This window comes from Pongo pygmaeus, chromosome 1, assembly GCF_028885625.2.
Source record: "Pongo pygmaeus isolate AG05252 chromosome 1, NHGRI_mPonPyg2-v2.0_pri, whole genome shotgun sequence".
Taxonomy (NCBI): Eukaryota; Metazoa; Chordata; class Mammalia; order Primates; family Hominidae; genus Pongo; species Pongo pygmaeus.
The window spans coordinates 143,426,721-143,447,948 of NC_072373.2; the positions used below are offsets into that span (position 1 = coordinate 143,426,721).

Here is a 21,228-nt window from a genome sequence, read left to right on the forward strand (position 1 = left end):
AATATATATCTTTTCATATTAAAAATTAATGAGTGGATTATTCAAAGATAGGAAATGATATACCATTTTGATTAACATTTAACAACTCAAGTAGTATTAATTAATCAAGTAATTAGGAAACTTACAACTTTTGTACATTCACTTTTATATTATAATGAGCTTTATAATAGACAATAAATATAGTAAATTCTAAATAAATGTTTACCAAGTATGTATAACATTGAATTTGAGTTCTAATATAATTTCTAGTTTAAAATATAGATAAAATTACAGCTAATCCAAAAATTGCCAAACTGATTGCAGAAATATTGGTACCCAGATTGGGAATGCTGGGTTCCTGTGGAGGAATAAAGTTAGTTGCTTGTGCAATGTTTGAAACCTCTGAGGTGACATTGGCTTCGTGGATGGCTTGAATTGCAATATAGAATGTCGTACCATTCTCTATTTTAGAAGGTTCTGGTTTAAATTCAAAATTTTCTACTAAGCCGGGCTCCTTAGGTATCAGACCAGAAGTATTTATTAAAGCAGCTTTATCAAAATCTTCTTGGAGGTCCAGGAAATGTTTACTTATTCTTATAATGTAGCTGTCAGCTGGAAAACAAATAGATACTTCAGGTATATTAAAATCACTAGGATGCCTTGCTACCACCACACTGCCTTACATTTAGCTATCAGAAATGCACACTAGGTTTTAGTTATGAAAATCCCATTAGTTTTTGTCTGGTTATTCCATCTTTATTGTAAGGACAAATGTGTGAACAGTTTTTCTTAAAACGTAGAGTTCTCTAATCCCGGGAAATTTTAATTCAAAATCATATGGTACTAAAAAGTCAGACTCTATTTTCCTTTTTAGGGAGAGAAATATATGGAGCTGGATCTACTTTTTAATTTAGAACAAGGAACATAATAGTATTCTAGTATAGCGAAGATATTCAGTACCCTATGTCTGTGTCATTTCTTATTAAGTTAAAATAGGAAGTAATAGGACAGGGGAGAAAGAGAGATGATAAATGGAGTGGGAAACAGGGATAAGGATAACCAGCAAAAGGAGGCAGAGAGACTGGAATGTGTACTAATTAAACATGTGCTAAGCAGAAAGACAAACATCGCAAGTTCTCACTTATTTGTAGGATCTAAAAATCAAAACAATTAAACTCACGGACATACAGAGTAGAAGAATGGTTCCTAGAGGCTGGGAAGGGTAGTGGGGGACTGGGCAGGAGAAGGTGGGGATGGTTAATGGGTACAAAAAAATAGTTAGAAAGAATGAATAAGACCTACTATTTGACAGCACAACAGAGTGACTATAGTCAATAGTAAAAAATAACTTAATTATACATTTAAAAATAACTAAAGGAGTGTAGTTGGGTTGTTTGTAACATAAAGGATAAATGCTTGAGGGGATGGATACCCTATTCTCCATGATGTGATTATTTCACATTGCATGCCTGGATCAAAATCTCATGTACCCTATAAATATATACACCTACTATGTACCCACAAAAATTAAAAATTTAAAAATATAAAAATAAAAAATAAAAGTAAATATGTTAAAGACCTAGACAAACCTTGAGTAGCACCCTAATTTTACTACTTGCTAGCTGTGTGATAAAAAGAAATTTATTTAAGCTTTCTTTTTTTTTTTCTTTTCTTTTCTTTTTTGAGACAGAGTCTTGCTCTGTCGCCAGGCTGGAGTGCAGTGGTGCCATCTCGGCTCACTGCAACCTCTGACTCCCTGGTTCAAGCAATTCTCCTGCCTCAGCCTCTTGAGTAGCTGGGATTACAGGCATGTGCCACCATGCCCAGTTAATTTTTGTATTTTTTTTTTTCAGTAGAGAAGGGGTTTCACCATGTTGGCCAGGATGGTCTCGATCTCCTGACCTTGTGACCCACCTACCTCGGCCTCCCAAAGTGCTGGGATTACAGGTGTGAGCCACCGCACCCCGACTTAAGCTTTCTTATCTCTAGTTTTTTATCTGTTAAAATAGAGATTCAGTTATTCAAATCATTCAACAAATATTTATTGAGTGCCTACTATTCTAGTGGTAAGAATTATAGATGATAATGCATGAAACGTGTTTACTACAATTTAATAAATGGTAAATTAATAAATGTTTGAAATATTGGCTGTTATTTTATCAAGAAAGGAAAAGAAGATGCCAACATAAATATTTCTTTCTACACTGCTTTTCGATATCTACCATTCATGTAAAAATATATTCTCACATTCTGAAATGTGATGAAAAATAAAACACCAGATTTTTTTTGGAGTAAGGACTTTATTTTTAACTTTTCCATGAAATATTGAAGGTATTTCAAGTGTGTGGTGAATAACTTTTAGTGTATTTTTAAAAAGAATTCAGATCCTCTGCTTACCATTTAGTTTCCTTTTAAATAGGCCTTATCAATCCGTTCTATCACTCTTCACAAAAACTTTGTGTTCCACTTATGTAGGTCTCTCTGTCTCTCTTCTCTCCACCTATCTATTCCTTATTTTAATTAGAATATTCCATTGTAAAATTTTGCTTTCTTGACCTTGATCATATAATTTTGTTCTTTCTCTCTCCAAAATGTACCTCCTTCTCCCTATGTGTGCAAGTTGTACTCATTCTTTAAGGTCCAACCAAGCCCAACTGCATGAAGTTCCGTCCAAGTATTTCATTCACCCTGATGACTCTCTTTCATGAACTTCTGTTTCATGGAATGGAGTTTTTCAGATAGTTTAGTAGAGGTTCAACTTTTCATTCTGATTAGATTTTATTATTTTTGAGGGTAAAGACTACGTTTTGTACTCTTTGTATCACTCAGCGTACCTGGCTCTGTGTTGACATGTATTTGATCTCCTTAATTACTTTGCCAACAGTACAGTTGTTAAGTTGACACACAAAATGATAAAATTAGAAAATCATAAAAAATTTGAACTATGTGTACTTGTTGTAATAATTTTAGATAATCTAATCTAATTTGTATATTTGACAGGTGTGGAAATTGTGTCCCAGGTAATTTAAGTGCTTCATTTGAGATTATATAGATGTTCATTTATTCTTTAAGATACTGCTACTATCTTACTTTTGGAATATCTACAGGTAACATTTAACAGGTACCACTACCTCTTCCTATTTTTCCTAAGGAAAGAGAAAGATTAGATGCCACCTATTTTAGGCATTTGTGGTTATACATTACTCCTACTTTTAGTTCTTATAATCAGCATGAGGGATATTTATTATGAACCCAATCTTGAACTGAAAGCTTGGTTTTTACTGAATTCACTATAGAACTAAATATTTGGTTAAGAAACTTCATTTGTGTCTTTTTCAGTGGCAATGGTATTTTTCACTTTTTTTGATTCTGCCATATGGTTAAGGGTCATAGCATGAGAAAATAAGGTATGTGAAAAGCTGTCATGATAAAATTTTCAACATTGAAATACAAAAGCTCTGTTTGTGCATATTCTATGTTTCCTCTGACTTTAGAATGATATTCTCCTTGTATAATAATGATAATAAGAAATGCAGCTTTTAAAATGCCATATAGTGAGTGAAAGATTAAGAAGCATCTTTTCTTTTGAGAATGTACAATGAGGGGTTTATTGTAACCCAGGACAAAGAGTACTGAACACTGGTGTTTTAGCCCTGGCAATCTCTGAGGTATTATGTATATCTACATTGCATATTGCTTTCATTTTCCCAATCTTAAAGGGAAAATAGCAAGACTGGTGTTATCCCATAAAAACCTACTAACCTATGTAATACTGGAATATGGTAGGCATTCAATAAATCCTGATTGAATTCAGTTAAATTTCAAGCAATGATAGAAGTAATTTAAACTTTTTGGAATGAGGGTCATTTATTATTAGGAACTTTGAATAAATGAGATCTTTTGACCTTGAACATTACTCAAACTCCATGAACAAATCTTTCAAACTAGTGAATTTCTGTGCACATGAACATCTCTCTCTGTGGACACCTTCACTTATCTTGGGTAACTACTCTCATTCTTCAATACTCAGTGATAGTCTTCTCTGGGAAGGCTTTACAATATACTCTGATTTTAACCTCTAACTAGGGGTTTGTGGCCCATCTATGGGTTGCCACATGATTCTCTGCTTATAAAAGCTTATGTCTTATTATACTTTATGTAATTATCTGTTTACTTGTGTGTCTTCTATACTTAATTGACTGTTGAGAGTATGGATCATTTCTTAGGACTCTAATAGTGTGAAAGCTCAACAGAAGGTTGATAAATGAAAGAAACTGTGCAAGTACAGAAATACTTAAAATTTGGGGAGAAAATGCAACAGAAAGCTGTTAACTGTCTTCTCAAAGTAATTTCTAAGCTGCTTCAATTTCTGACAGTTTGGCATAATAGAATCTGACATGACTGGGTTAGAATTGTAAGTTACTAAATATAGAAATAACTTGGTCCAATCAACTCTTAACAGCTTTAGTTTTCACATCTGAAAATAATTTAAAAATGGCCTATAGTAGACACTTCATAAATGTTATTTATAAATGGGACATTAGAAAATTCTTAGCAAATGAAAGCCAATGGGATTTCTTTTAGTATATTTTAAAACGTAATGTCCAACTTACCTCTTCCTTTATCGAGGACCTTGCCGGGGCAGTCCATGAAAGTTGAATATGATCTCCTTGAAACTTAGCCTCGAGGTCTACAATTTTACCAGGTGGGAACGTCTGAGAATGATTACCATTAGGAGGCACTCCTGATACAGTAAACGATCCTCCAGAGGTGAGTCTGCTGAAGTCGTGTGTTTGAGCTCCTGCCACATCATCTGTGACTTCAGGTTTGGATGGGTTCAGTATAATTTTTCCTACCAAGAAAAAATTTTGTAATATTTCATATTGCCACGTCTACTCTTTTATTTTTTATTTTTATTTTTTTGTTTTGTTTTTTGAGATGGAGTCTCGCTGTGTCGCCCAGGCTGGCTGAAGTGCAGTGGCGTGATCTCGGCTCACTGCAACCTCCGCCTCCTGGGTTCAAGCGATTTTCCTGCCTCAGCCTCCCGAGTCGCTGGGACTACAGTCGCCCGCCACCACGCCCAGCTAAATTTTGAATTTTTAGTAGAGACGGGGTTTCGCCATGTAGACCAGGCTGGTCTGGAACTCCTGACCTCAGGTGATCCACCCTCATCGGCCTCCCAAAGTGCTGGGATTACAGGTGTGAGCCACCGCGCCCGGCCGCCATGCCTATTCATCTTGCAAGCTGATCTTGCAGCGGTAGAGGCTTAATATTGATTGATAGCAGACATTGAAAAAGTAACAGTTATTGAGAAAACGCTTGTTTATTCATACTTTAAAATTGATGAGGAAATATGCTATGTTAAAACTATCTTTTAACTTATCTGTCTCTACTACTTGACTGCAAATTCTTTGAGGAACAGGATTATGTTTCGTCTTTGTAGCTCTAGCACCTAGCACAGTGCTTGCAACATAGTAGATGCTCAGTAATTTTTTTTCAATGTAAATGAAATGAACTCAGAGGGATGTGAACAAAATATGTGGAAACATAGGTCTGTGCTAGGTCTACTAAAATCAATATGGTTTTGAAACATACAGATGATTACAAGGTTATATACTTGGGCTTTCTGTAGTACATTATATTTTCAATGTTTGCCGTATGCAATTTATCTAAACAAGTGACACATTTCTATTTTAGTGCTACTTACCATCTTCAGCATAACCCGGTACGTACAGAGCTTTATTCTGTTGTTGACTTAGCCTAGCTGTGTTTTTTCTTGCCTGGGTAAGCACTTTTAAACTGTATCTACCATTTCCATGGTAATCTGTAAAATACCTTGAGTAGATGCCATCATTCTTGACAGAATCAGCACCTTGATAATGAAATGTAAAAATCAGTCATACAATAAAGTAAAAATGACAGTCATATCTGTTTATGAACATTGATAGTGTTAGTAATTTGGGAGATAGTATGTAGCACAGCGTTTTAAGTACATGAATTCTAGAATCAGACTATTTTGGTTGAAAGCTTGGGCCACTTGCTAACTCTGTGTTTTTGGAAAAGTCTAATTCATGGAAGGGATTCAATTAATATTAGATGTTACTATTATTTCATAAAAAATACTTATCAAAATAAGAAAAAGCAACTGAAGAAAGCACATATGAAACACTGACATTAATGAAAATAGAGAAAAATTGTGCTCTTAAGTTCCATGGAAAAAGCAAAATTGTTCATAAAATTTAAAAATGGCATAAGTGCGATGTCTATGAGTTGTCAAGATAACTGAGAAAAAGTTTTTAAAACATTAGGATTAAATTTCATTTACTTAAAAATATGATTCATTAGCAAATACAGGAAATATTGACTTCTAGGTCATAGAACTGTAGGAGAATTTTAAGTTTAGTGGAAGTTGATGCAGATTCTTATTACCTGTGCCATTGTCCCAGAGCTCCAATGTTACTTGATGTCCCTCTTCATTTTCTATAATGGCTGTTACATTGATTCCCAGAACAGGCAGAAACCCTTGACTGACTCGTGCATAAACAATCACTGGGCTAGGGTAATGAGCTGTATTTTGACTCATGTGAGCAGTTGCAATTACTGGGAGTGTGGTAGGACTTCTTGGTCATTGTCACAGTTAGCAATTGAGATTTGGTATGATTATTTCGAAGGCTGTAAGTCCAAGTGCCTGTCTGAAACACTAAAAAAAAATCTGTCTGAGAGCTTTGGTAATATTTTCCTACTTTTTGTTTGGAATACAAAATTATTTACAAATTTAAGCAGAATAATAATCATGATTTTTAATATTGAATTTCACAAACTAGTAAATAGTATGAATATGAATCCCTAATTATTCCATTTGATTTCTTTATTACAGATGATCTGTCATCATTTTAATATTGGCAATGTATAAGACGTTATTTATGTTATTTTTATCTTTTAAAAATAGAAATTGATTAAGAAAGCTTAGAGAACATAAAATAATAGACCTACCTCTGCAGTACCTGGTATTCGAAGACGGGCAGACCGAACATTTAGTTTACCTTCTTGGAAATCTGAGGTAGTATATTTTTTTCCTTTTGGATCTTGAAGAATTATTGTTGGCTTTTGTATCGTCCATGTGACAACAAAGAAAGTATCATTTCCAACTGTACTATCCACAGGCACTGTACCATTTATCCATTTCTTTGCTGGGATATTCAAAGTTTTACTTTCCAACTGTTTGGTAAATAAAAACAACAAACACATGAAATCCATTTGTTATCATAGTTAATAAAATTTCTGAGTTTAGTCAGTTTAGAGTAATTTTGTTTGTTTTTAAGATTTCAATTAAAATAACTAAGAGTTATTTTAAAGAATTTTCCAAATAAAAAGGATACCTAATTCTAAAGAATAGAAGAATTCAGGAGAAAATGTGGCTTTAAGTGTTATGGAAAATCAAATTCAGTAAGGATGTTTTTCTTCTGCATATCTGAAATATTTTCAGGCAAAAGAATTATTAGAGAAATAGGAGTTAATAATTAGGATAATATAAATTTATTACAACTGTGAGAAAGAAAAGAATTTTTTTTACACTGACCTGAAGAGCCTGCTGAGAGATGCTGCCACTTCTAGATGAAATTCTGCTGAAAGCATCCACAAGGCCATTTATGTCTTTATGGGCTTAAAAACGATGTCCGCCTAAAATTGAATTTTAAGTAGAAAGTCATATTTGTTATTTTGCTCTCTTCAATACACTTTAAAATCTATTTTAAAATTTTGTTTTAAACTTAGAAAAGATGAACTTCCCAGCACTTTATGAACTTTCAGTATATCAGTGTCCCTTATGTAATCCTACAATAATAACTAAAACCTTGCTCAAAATAAGAAAGATAAGTAAGAATAAAAGAAACTTTAAAGAACAGGCCAAATTGTATTGTTTTTACATCAATCAGTCATCAAATGTAAGTGCCTGCCGCATTGGTAAAGCTGATCTAAGCACTAAATAATGTTATAAAAATGAAATTTAAGATAGTTCTGAACCAGCTGTTTATTTTCTAGTTGGGTCTAAGGTACACCAAAACAATTAGAGAATTACAGTCTACAATAAAGTAAAAATTAAGTGCAGGAAATAAATAATGTAGAAATTAATGAAGAGAGAGATTATTTAGGTGTAAGGAGTTAGGAAAGAATAGATTGCAGAGGGCAAGAATTAACACAAGTGACTGCCACAAATACAACAATCAATACATATTTATTGAACTGATAAATGGCAGAAAGATAAGCTGGAAGGTTATTGAAGTATCCCAGTCAGGGAATTGTAAGGGCTGGATTATAATGGCAGTGGTAGAAGGATTGTATAGAAAGGTGAAATACAGAAATGTTCCAAACGAAGATTTAGCAAGATTTGGTGAAGCAAGAATAGGGTAGTACGATGGAAAAGCTCTGAATTGATAATCAGGACTCTATGGCCTTTGGCAAATCATTTGCACTCTCTAGGTTTCCATTTCCTCATCTATAAAAGAGGATTGTCAAAATCTCTACTGTGTGATTGGATAGTATTTTGGAATTAAGCAATAATTTTTGACTTCCAGTTGAGTAACCATAGAGAAATAAGTTTCTGTTTAGTAGCATTGGCAGAAACTGGGTGAGGAATGAAGACAGCAAATGTTAAATAATGTTAGAAAAAAACTGGTGTATGAAGTGGAAGAAAGGGAAAAGAACTTAATCTGAAGGATGAAGAAGGGACAAAGATTAATTTTTAGGATACGAAAATTTTGAGCAGATTTATAGAGAAAGAACCCCTGGAATGGGAGAGACTAGAAATTTATTTTTTATTCAAACTATATGCCAAAGGTTTACGTGTCATATTTGACAGGGTCTCCAGTTCTTTGTCAGCAGACGGCCCCAGAGCAATGGTGTGGATGACTGCACCACTTTGTTTTACCTCCTCAAAGCATAAGCTTATTTGATAATCTTCCACATCTGTTAGTAATATGATTTCAGAACCGAAAGTACTCTGATTACTCTGGGAAATTGCCTGATAATGAAAAAGCCAGGTTATTAATTATGGAATTCATATATTTTTTTATATATATATATATATTTTTTTTTTTTTGAGATGGAGTTTTGCTCTTGTTGCCCATACTGGAGTGCAGTGACACAGTCTTGGCTCACTGCAACCTCCACCTCCCAGCTTCTAGTGATTCTCCTGCCTCAGCCTCCCAAGTAGCTGGGATTACAGGCGCCCACCACCATGCCTGGCTAATTTTTATATTTTAGTAGATATGGGGTTTCACCATGTTGGCCAGGCTGGTCTCGAACTCTTGACCTCAGGTGATCGATCTGTCTGCCTCTGCTTCCCAAAGTGCTGGGATTACAGGCGTGAGCCACCATGCCTGGCCCATATCTTAATATATTTAAAATAAGAATAAACCTGTTCTTCTTACTCAGGATTTCCTACCTTCTTAAACTAACACATTTCATCACAAATAGACACCATGAGGAAAGTTGAGATGTAGTATTAATCAATGGCCTAGATAAGGCTAGCAATCTCCATTTTGAGGCAAAGAGAGGTCAGTGAAGGAAGTAGTTTTCTGTTTTTGTGGCTTAAAACATGACAATAAATAGGCTTAAATGAAAGTTAGGTTGGAAGAAATTCAAAAGAGTACTGGAGGCAATTGGGTATAGTGCTCCAAAGGTGCTTCCAATTTTTTGAGTTCACAATTTTAATTACATTAAACTTCAATCTATGTTTGTTAGGTTTGGTGCTATATTGCGTAGGGAGCTACCCCTATCTTTATGATTATTTTTTCTTTCTTTTTTTTTTAGACAGCGTCTCTCTCTGTTGCCCAGGCTGGAGTATAGTGACATGATCATGGCTCATTGCAATCTCTGCCTCTAGAGCTCAAGCCATCCTCCCATCTCAGCCCCCTAAATAGCGGCGGCTACAGGCACGCACCACCATGCCTGGCTGATTTTATTTTTTGTAGGGGCAAGATTTCTCCATGTTGGCCAAGTTGGTCTCCTACTCCTGAGCTCAAGCGATCTGCTTGCCTCAGACTCCCAAAGTGCTGGGATTCAAGCATGACCCACCATACCTGGCTTATTTTTGTGACTTTTAATTTTTTTTAATTTTTAAAATTTTTAATTTATTTTTTATTTTTTATTTTTTTGAGACAGAGTTTTGCTTTGCTGCCCAGGCTGGAGTGCAATGGTGCGATCTCAGCTCACTGCAACCTCCGCCTCCTGGGTTCAAGCAATTCTCCTGCCTCAGCCTCCAGAGTAGCTGGGATTACAGGCTTGCACCACCATGCCCAGATAATTTTTGTTTTTTAGTAGAGATGGGGCTTCACCATGTTGGTCAGGCTGGTCTCCAACTCCTGACCTTAGGTGATCCACCTGCCTCGGCCTCCTAAAGTGCTGGGATTACAGGCGTGAACCACCGCATCCAGCCTCTTTGTGATTTTTAAATGTCAATTTAACTTGATAAACTGGGGCTTTCTTTATCCATCATATGGAAATGTTACTAATTTCCCTTTCCATAATCCCCTCATTGGCATTATTTTCTGATCCTTGAAACTCAGACTGTGGGAGTGTTAGAAAAATGGAGAGCTCCCCAATAAAATCATGATTGTGTGCACGCTGAAATTTTCCCCACTTACTTAACCACTCCCCAGTGCAACTTAGCACCTCAGGAGTATGTCATTGGAATAGCCATACTCAGAGAGGGTCTAGTTGTAAACAGTAGGAAAGGCTATTTTTTTCTTCCCATAAATGATTTACCTTGATTGGGTCATAATATTATTAATTGAGGGGCCCATGAACTCATGCCCTTTGTTCAAAGGTAATTGGAGAAAATTAAAAGCGATAGTAAATGGCAAATGATATTTTAAAAATATTTTTATTTTACCTGAAATGCTGCTTTGAGTCACCTGCAAATTGAAGTGCCACCATCAGCTTTTTTTTTTTTTTTTACACTTAACACTTTTATTTTTATTTTTTTTATGAGTTTAGCTTTTATTTAACAAATACATTGTTCTCTTTTAACTTGTGCCTTTTATCATCCATTGAAGCTTTAGAATAGCAGAATATTCATGCTGAAAACGTCTTGGCATTCTGGTTTATTGTCAGGTTTACAGATCTGGGACTGAAACCCCCACAAGGATAAATGGCTGCCTCAAGGCTGTCTTGTGAGTCCAGGGCATTATGTAACCAGCTTTCAGTACTATTGCTTTAAGGGTTGGGTCTTCCTTTTTTTCTCTTTTTAAAAAATCAGTGCCTCTGTTTATACACAATTATGTTTTTAATTTAAATATACAGCTAACTGTAATAATTTTTATTTTATTTTATTTTATTTATCATTATTATTATTATTATTATTATTATTATTATACTTATAGGCTCTATGGTACATGTGCGCAACGTGCAGGTAAGTTACATGTGTATACATGTGCCATGCTGGTGCGCTGCACCCACCAACTCGTCATCTAGCATTAGGTATATCTCCCAATGCTATCCCTCCCCCCTCCCCCCACCCCACAACAGTCCCCGAAGTATGATGTTCCCCTTCCTGTGTCCATGTGTTCTCATTGTTCAATTCCCACCTATGAGTGAGAATATGCGGTGTTTGGTTATTTGTTCTTGCGATAGTTTACTGAGAATGATGATTTCCAATTTCATCCATGTCCCTACAAAGGACGTGAACTCATCATTTTTTATGGCTGCATAGTATTCCATGGTGTATATGTGCCACATTTTCTTAATCCAGTCTATCATTGTTGGACATTTGGGTTGGTTCCAAGTCTTTGCTATTGTGAATAATGCTGCAATAAACATACGTGTGCATGTGTCTTTATAGCAGCATGATTTATAGTCCTTTGGGTATATACCCAGTAATGGGATGGCTGGGTCAAATGGAATTTCTAGTTCTAGATCCCTGAGGAATTGCCACACTGACTTCCACAAGGGTTGAACTAGTTTACAGTCCCACCAACAGTGTAAAACTGTTCCTATTTCTCCACATCCTCTCCAGCACCTGTTGTTCCCTGACTTTTTAATGATTGCCATTCTAACTGGTGTGAGATGGTATCTCATTGTGCTTTTGACTTGCATTTCTCTGATGGCCAGTGATGGTGAGCATTTTTTCATGTGTTTTTTGGCTGCATAAATGTCTTCTTTTGAGAAGTGTCTGTTCATGTCCTTCGCCCACTTTTTGATGGGGTTGTTTGTTTTTTTTTTGTAAATTTGTTGGAGTTCATTGTAGATTCTGGATATTAGCCCTTTGTCAGATGAGTAGGTTGCGAAAATTTTCTCCCATTTTGTAGGTTGCCTGTTCACTCTGATGATAGTTTCCTTTGCTGTGCAGAAGCTCTTTAGTTTAATTAGATCCCATTTGTCAATTTTGGCTTTTGTTGCCATTGCTTTTGGTGTTTTAGACATGAAGTCGTTGCCCATGCCTATGTCCTGAATGGTATTGCCTAGGTTTTCTTCTAGGGTTTTTATGGTTTTAGGTCTAACATTTAAGTCTTTAATCCATCTTGGATTAATTTTTGTATAAGGTGTAAGGAAGGGATCCAGTTTCAGCTTTCTACATATGGCTAGCCAGTTTTCCCAGCACCATTTATTAGATAGGGAATCCTTTCCCCATTTCTTGTTTTTGTCAGGTTTGTCAAAGATCAGATAGTTGTAGATATGTGGCATTATTTCTGAGGGCTCTGTTCTGTTCCATTGATCTGTATCTCTGTTTTGGTACCAGTACCATGCTGTTTTGGTTACTATAGCCTTGTAGTATAGTTTGAAGTCAGGTAGTGTGATGCCTCCAGCTTTGTTCTTTTGGCTTAGGATTTACTTGGCGATGCGGGCTCTTTTTTGGTTCCATATGAACTTTAAAGTAGTTTTTTCCAATTCTGTGAAGAAAGTCATTGGTAACTTGATGGGGATGGCATTGCATCTGTAAATTACCTTGGGAAGGATGGCCATTTTCATGATATTGATTCTTCCTACCCATGAGCATGGAATGTTCTTCCATTTGTTTGTATCCTCTTTTATTTCCTTGAGCAGTGGTTTGTAGTTCTCCTTGAAGGGGTCCTTCACATCCCTTGTAAGTTGGATTCCTAGGTATTTTATTCTCTTTGAAGCAATTGTGAATGGGAGTTCACTCATGATTTGGCTCTCTGTTTGTCTGTTATTGATGTATAAGAATGCTTGTGATTTTTGTACATTGATTTTGTATCCTGAGACTTTGCTGAAGTTGTTTATCAGCTTAAGGAGATTTTGGGCTGAGACAATGGGGTTTTCTAGATATACTATCATGTCATCTGCAAACAGGGACAATTTGACTTCCTCTTTTCCTAATTGAATACCCTTGATTTCCTTCTCCTGCCTAATTGCCCTGGCCAGAACTTCCAACACTATGTTGAATAGAAGTGGTGAGAGAGGGCATCCCTGTCTTGTGCCAGTTTTCAAAGGGAATGCTTCCAGTTTTTGCCCATTCAGTATGATATTGGCTGTGGGTTTGTCATAAATAGCTCTTATTATTTTGAGATACGACCCATCAATACCTAATTTATTGAGAGTTTTTAGCATGAAGGGTTGTTGAATTTTGTCAAAGGCCTTTTCTGCATCTATTGAGATAATCATGTGGTTTTTGACTTTGGTTCTGTTTATATGCTGGATTACATTTATTGATTTGCGTATATTGAACCAGCCTTGCATCCCAGGGATGAAGCCCACTTGATCATGGTGGATAAGCTTTTTGATGTGCTGCTGGAGTCTGTTTGCCAGTATTTTATTGAGGATTTTTGCATCAATGTTCATCAAGGATATTGGTCTAAAATTCTCTTTTTTGGTTGTGTCTCTGCCCGGCTTTGGTATCAGGATGATGCTGGCCTCATAAAATGAGTTAGGGAGGATTCCCTCTTTTTCTATTGATTGGAATAGTTTCAGAAAGAATGGTACCAGCTCCTCCTTGTACCTCTGGTAGAATTCGGCTGTGAACCCATCTGGTCCTGGACTTTTTTTGGCTGGTAAGCTATTGATTATTGCCACAATTTCAGCTCCTGTTATTGGTCTATTCAGAGATTCAACTTCTTCCTGGTTTAGTCTTGGGAGGGTGTATGTGTTGAGGAATTTATCCATTTCTTCTAGATTTTCTAGTTTATTTGCGTAGAGGTGTTTGTAATATTCTCTGATGGTAATTTGTATTTCTGTGGGATCGGTGGTGATATCCCCTTTATCATTTTTTATTGCATCTATTTGATTCTTCTCTCTTTTTTTCTTAATTAATCTTGCTAGCGGTCTATCAATTTTGTTGATCCTTTCAAAAAACCAGCTCCTGGATTCATTTATTTTTTGAACGGTTTTTTGTGTCTCTATTTCCTTCAGTTCTGCTCTGATTTTAGTTATTTCTTGCCTTCTGCTAGCTTTTGAATGTGTTTGCTCTTGCTTTTCTAGTTCTTTTAATTGTGATGTTAGGGTGTCAATTTTGGAACTTTGCTGCTTTGTCTTGTGGGCACTTAGTGCTATAAATTTCCCTCTACACACTGCTTTGAATGTGTCCCAGAGATTCTGGTATGTTGTGTCTTGGTTCTCGTTGGTTTCAACGAACATCTTTATTTCTGCTTTCATTTCGTTATGTACCCAGTAGTCATTCAGGAGCAGGTTGTTCAGTATCCACCTAGTTGAGCGGTTTTGAGTGAGATTCTTAATCCTGAGTTCTAGTTTGATTGCACTGTGATCTGAGAGATAGTTTGTTATAATTTCTGTTCTTTTACACTTATTGAGGAGAGCTTTACTTCCAAGTATATGGTCAATTTTGGAATAGGTGTGGTGTGGTGGTGAAGAGTTCTGTAGATGTCTGTTAGGTCTGCTTGGTGCAGAGCTGAGTTCAATTCCTGGGTATCCTTGTTGATTTTCTGTTTCGTTCATCTGTCTAATGTTGACAGTGGGGTGTTAAAGTCTCCCATTATTAATGTGTGGGAGTCTAAGTCTCTTTGTAGGTCACTCAGGACTTGCTTTATGAATCTGGGTGCTCCTGTATTGGGTGCATATATATTTAGGATAGTTAGCTCTTCTTGTTGAATTAATCCCTTTACCATTATGTAATGGCCTTCTTTGTCTCTTTTGATCTTTGTTGGTTTAAAGTCTGTTTTATCAGCGACTAGGATTGCAACCCCTGCCTTTTTTTGTTTTCCATTTGCTTGGTAGATCTTCCTCCATCCTTTTATTTTGAGCTTATGTGTGTCTCTGCACGTGAGATGGGTTTCCTGAATACAGCACAGTGATGGGTCTTGAGTCTTTATCCAATTTGCCAGTCTGTGTCTTTTAATTGGAGCATTTAGTCCATTTACATTTAAAGTTAATATTGTTATGTGTGAATCTGATCCTGTCATTATGATGTTAGCTGGTTATTTTGCTCATTAGTTGATGCAGTCTCTTCCTAGTCTCGATGGTCTTCACATTTCGGTATGATTTTGCAGTGGCTGGTACCCGTTGTGCCTTTCCATGTTTAGTGCTTCCTTCAGGAGCTCTTTTAGGGCAGGCCTGGTGGTGACAAAATCTCTCAGCATTTGCTTGTCTGTAAAGTATTTTATTTCTCCTTCACTTATGAAGCTTAGTTTGGCAGGATATGAAATTCTGGGTTGAAAATTCTGTTCTTTAAGAATGTTGAATATTGGCCCCCACTCTCTTCTGGCTTGTAGGGTTTCTGCCGAGAGATCCACTGTTAGTCTGATGGGCTTCCCTTTGATGGTAACCCGACCTTTCTCTCTGGCTGCCCTTAACATTTTTTCCTTCATTTCAACTTTGGTGAATCTGACAATTATGTGTCTTGGAGTTGCTCTTCTCGAGGAGTATCTTTGTGGCGTTCTCTGTATTTCCTGAATCTGAATGTTGGCCTGCCTTGCTAGATTGGGGAAGTTCTCCTGGATAATATCCTGCAGAGTGTTTTCCAACTTGTTTCCATTCTCCCTGTCACTTTCAGGTACACCAATCAGACGTAGAATTGGTCTTTTCACATAGTCCCACATTTCTTGGAGGCTTTGCTCGTTTCTTTTTATTCTTTTTTCTCTAAACTTCCCTTCTCGCTTCATTTCATTCATTTCATCTTCCAGGGCTGATACCCTTTCTTCCATTTGATCGCATTGGCTCCTGAGGCTTCTGCATTCTTCACGTAGTTCTCGAGCCTTGGTTTTCAGCTCCATCAGCTCCTTTAAGCACTTCTCTGTATTGGTTATTCTAGTTATACATTCTTCTAAATTTTTTTCAAAGTTTTCAACTTCTTTGCCTTTGGTTTGAATATCCTCCCATAGCTCAGAGTAATTTGATCGTCTGAAGCCTTCTTCTCTCAGCTCGTCAAAGTCATTCTCCGTCCAGCTTTGTTCCGTTGCTGGTGAGGAACTGCGTTCCTTTGGAGGAGGAGAGGTACTCTGCTTTTTAGAGTTTCCAGTTTTTCTGCTCTGTTTTTTCCCCATCTTTGTGGTTTTATCTACTTTTGGTCTTTGATGATGGTGATGTACAGATGGGTTTTTGGTGTGGATGTCCTTTCTGTTAGTTTTCCTTCTAACAGACAGGACCCTCAGCTGCAGGTCTGTTGGAGTACCTGGCCGGCCGTGTGAGGTGTCAGTCTGCCCCTGCTGGGGGGGTGCCTCCCAGTTAGGCTGCTCGGGGGTCAGGGGTCAGGGACCCACTTGAGGAGGCAGTCAGCCCTTTCTCAGATCTCCAGTTGCGTGCTGGGAGAACCACTGCTCTCCTCAAAGCTGTCAGACAGGGACATTTAAGTCTGCAGAGGTTACTGCTGTCTTTTTGTTTGTCTGTGCCCTGCCCCCAGAGGTGGAGCCTACAGGGGCAGGCAGGCCTCCTTGAGCTGTGGTGGGCTCCACCCAGTTCAAGCTTCCGGCTGCTTTGTTTACCTAAGCGAGCCCGGGCAATGGCGGGCGCCCCTCCCCCAGCCTCGCTGCCGACTTGCTGTTTGATCTCAGACTGCTGTGCTAGCAATCAGCGAGACTCCGTGGGTGTAGGACCCTCTGAGCCAGGTGCGGGCTATACTCTCCTGGGGCACTGTTTCCTAAGCCCTTCGGAAAAGCACAGTATTCGGATGGGAGTGGCCCGATTTTCCAGGTGCCGTCTGTCACCCCTGGAAAGGGAACTCCCTGACCCCTTGCGCTTCCCGAGTGAGGCAATGCCTCGCCCCTGCTTCGGCTGGCGCACGGTGCACTCACCCACTGACCTGCGCCCACTGTCTGGCACTCCCTAGTGAGATGAACACGGTACCTCAGATGGAAATGCAGAAGTCACCTGTCTTCTGCGTCGCTCGCGCTGGGAGCTGTAGACTGGAGCTGTTCCTATTCGGCCATCTTGGCTCCTCCCACCCACCATCAGCTTCTTGAGGCAGGTTTGCAGCAATCTTTTGGTAAGTGTTATCATCAATTATTTTTACGAGATTACTTTGGATTTTAGCAAAACTGTCAAATATGACCATCCCAACCAAGGATCCCTTTTCAATAATTTGAATCAAGTACAATTCTGCTGCTTGATTCATTCGAAAGAGACGGTCTTCCTGTAAGAAAAAGATTTGTGAATAACTCACAAGACTCTCGAAATCTTGATGGATTAATGAGCGGCAAACCATTTATGGACCATAGATCATGATAATAATTGATTGGTTGTATTTTAAAATTTAGCTTCTTCACTTTATTTAAAAAATTTAAAGAAAATCTTAAAAATTCAGTTATACTTGAAAAAGCCTTAAAAATCTATACCTTTTTATTTAATTGTATATTGAGGAATTTCTCCTAAAGAAATAATTTTATAAATGCATACAAAGATGCTCATTTTAAAAATAACAAGTGAAAATCTCCCGACTGTCCAACGACAGGAGATTGCTTGACTAAATTATAGTATAGGCATGTTATACAACCATTAAAAATTATGTCATGGAATCATTTTTTCATGGGGAATATTAAAGATATATTAAGTAAAAACATCAGATTATAAAACATTATATAAATATAATCATATTTTTGAGGAGGGAAAACAAATACATTAGCAAAGAAAAGACTAAAGTATCATATTTTCAATGACAGAATTATGGATGATTTTCATTTTCTTGCTCGGCTATAATTTTTCTAGTTAGAACTAAAAGTTAAGGAATAAAAATGATTCATATTCCAATAACCTTAATATGACAACTTTTTTTTTTTTTGAGATGGAGTCTCTCTCTGTTGCCCAGGCTGGAGTGCAGTGGTGCAATCCTGGCTCACTGCAACCTCCACCTCCTGGGTTCAAGCAATTCTCCTGCCTCAGCCTACCAAGTAGCTGAGATTACAGATGTGCATCACCACTCCCAGCTAATTTTTGTATTTTTAGTAGTGACAGGGTTTCACCATGTTGGCCAGGCTGGTCTTGAACTCCTGACCTCAGGTGATCCACCAGCCTTGGCCTTCCAAAGTGTTGAGATTACAGGCATGAGCCACCGCACCCAGCCTACAACATTTTTCTGTTGGCATATTGTCTTCTAGTACTTATCTATATAAGATTATGTGCTAAAATTTATTAGAACATAAATACATATGTATGTTTGTTACTAGAACTAAACCTAAGATTATATTTCCATCAGCTTAAATACTTAATACTTATATTTCTAGTAGCTTAAATACTTAAATAATTTAAGACAGTTAACCAAAAACTATCTTACTGCATTCATGCTTCCAGATTTATCAAGTACCAAACAGACTACACACTGTTTGGACTTGAGCAATGAAAATGTAGGACGAGGTAAATTTATTTCTGTCATGGGAGATAAATGCTGAAAATCTTCAGAGCTCATGATTACATCCCATGTGCTTCTATGATTGCACATTTTGTTCTGTAGGTTTGGACCTTCTTTATTGTGTGTTTTTTCAGTACAAAATTCAGTCACCTGGAAAAAAATCAATTAGAAGACAAGATTACAATAACTTGTGAGGCATCAAATATGTAGTTATCTGTCATACACAGCATCCACAGATTTTATCTCCTGATAGTTAAAAACTACTTTATAATCTAACATTCTGACATCCATTTGCATATCAGAATGGAATGGAAGCAAGGTAAAGCTATCAGTATGTACTGGTAAAGATTTTTGGTGATTCTTTTGGTTATAGATATTTACATCAGTGGGGGATTGTGGCAGCTGGCACGACTGCTTATGTTAACTTTTTACTTTCCCTTCTAAACTTTGGGGGAGCTCAAGCCTTGAATTAAGTTTGAGGAAAAAGGGGCAGGGCTTGTGGTAATTTCTAGCTACCTCCTAAAAATGGTATAGAGAAAATGGCCTTCTTTAATTGTCTAGGTATGTTCCATATCTTCATAGTTGATCAAAAACTTGAGGACAGCTATTCTACAACCTGGATTGCTATTGGCTCTGGCAAATTTTGACATAAAGTAATACTCCTGAAAAAGGAATGAAAGTATAGGGAGAAAATGAGGAAATGTAATTATTTGTCTGTTAGAGGCAAGTGGTAAATTGTATCCAGTAATTCTGCCAATGAATATTTCGTTACTATAGAATCTGTGAAAATTTTTTAAATATTGAAAACGTAGTAACTTGGAAAAATGTTCTCATAAACTAGGGTGGTCTCCAAGAAGCAATTCATCTTGCTACTGCAAGATGAGCCTCAGCTTACAAGAAACATTTTTAGTACTGTCATTTATTTTAATGCCCTCCCAATGTAAAATATCCAGACGTAAGCTCAGAATTAGAATAACTAAATTATTACATTTGAGTACCTTTTATCTAAGTTTTATGAGTTTGCTTTGTTTCTGATATGGCTGATACATTTCCCAAATGGGGTTATATTGGATGGGAGAAAAATGTAGTTTGCAATCAAAGCAGTGATTCATAACCAAGTCTTGATGGTATAAAATGCCTATCAAACCTGGTTCCTCTTTCCCCTACCACTGCCACTGCCTTTATTTGGGCCTCTTACCTACCTGTTGCTATGGCCTTCCAACTGGTCTCCCTTGCCTCCACTATCAACTCACTCTATCTCATCCTTCACAATTAGTAGGATTACTTTCCTGAAATAATTAAACTTATCACATCACCAGTCTAAAACTGAGAGGATAAAACTCAAACACCTTAGCTCTGTATGTCCCCATTTTTTGTTTCAACCTCATTTCCTGCCTCTTACTCACCATGTATTATTTGCTTCTACCGTACTGGATTTCTTTATATCCTTAGAATATGCCAGAAACTTTCATTAGGGTCTTTGCTAACCCAAATGGTAATTTTGTGCAAATCAGAAAGAACACCACTTTCTCAAGTTCTTTTACTGTTATCTGCCAGAAAATTGTTCTAATAAATGTTAAAATCTTGAATGGACCATGACGCAAATAATTTAGGCAATGCTGAACTTCCAGAATCATGCACAGCATCCCTGCCTTACTCTACTCTTTGCTTTTGTAAATCTGTTTCTTTGTATAGAATACTCTTCCCCTTCTCACTTTGGCAAATACATATTCACTTTTCTCAAATCCCAGCTCAAAACTCACTGTTCAGAAACTGTTTTCTGACTTCCAGTTGGCAATGGTTACTGCTTCATAACACTTGGGTCATATCTCTGTATGTCTTCCCACTTAATAATATATACTTATTTTATCATACCTCTTTCTCCATAAGCTGAGTTCCTCAAGAACAGTCATGTTTAATTATATGTGTGTTCCCAGCTCTTAATGCAGTAAATACTAGGCATGAAGAATAATAAATAATAAGGAAACAAAATAATGGAGTTGACTATTCAGCATATTAGATCATATCTTTCCTAGCTCTGAATTCATGCCCTCAGTACAGGTACTATGCAATATATTTATGTTATGATAATTAGAAGTTAGTGTTATTCTGGAAATGTAACCATTTTATCTCTGGGCCATGTCTTATATAATCAGTTGCCCTCCATATTTCAGCTCCATAATCTTCTTCATTATTATTTGTGTCCCAGGTAGGCAGCGTGAGTTATCTCCTGATGGTCAAATGCTTTTGGAATTTATGGTATGGATCAGGCAGTACATACAGTATTCTAGTTATCCTCTTGTGTCACGTGATTTGATATCTATTTGTACGCATAACTCTTTGGCTACCCTTTGTTGCTCCAGATTTAGCAGATTAAAGGGAACATTCCTGACTCATGTGTCAAATGTAGTCAAGCTTTTTATCATTAACGCCCAAGGGTCCAAAGGAATTTTAAATTTTATCATAGATACTAGGCCTTTACAAACCTCGGTCTACAGAAG

At 37.0% G+C, this 21,228-nt stretch overlaps 1 protein-coding gene across 1 annotated transcript in view; it reads right to left on the bottom strand.

Annotated features, from left to right (window-relative positions):
* Positions 1 to 235: 235 nt before the first annotated feature.
* Positions 236 to 21,228, bottom strand: part of LOC129031429 (calcium-activated chloride channel regulator 1-like) — a 33,039-nt gene continuing 12,046 nt past the window's right edge. The window contains 12 exon segments of the mRNA XM_054477798.2: positions 236 to 591; positions 4,593 to 4,613; positions 4,616 to 4,831; positions 5,687 to 5,851; positions 6,409 to 6,602; positions 6,604 to 6,671; positions 6,973 to 7,197; positions 7,559 to 7,659; positions 8,821 to 8,998; positions 10,871 to 10,917; positions 17,332 to 17,515; positions 18,653 to 18,877. Coding sequence (XP_054333773.2) covers positions 251 to 591; positions 4,593 to 4,613; positions 4,616 to 4,831; positions 5,687 to 5,851; positions 6,409 to 6,602; positions 6,604 to 6,671; positions 6,973 to 7,197; positions 7,559 to 7,659; positions 8,821 to 8,998; positions 10,871 to 10,917; positions 17,332 to 17,515; positions 18,653 to 18,877 — 1,965 coding nt within the window. The 3' untranslated portion in view covers positions 236 to 250.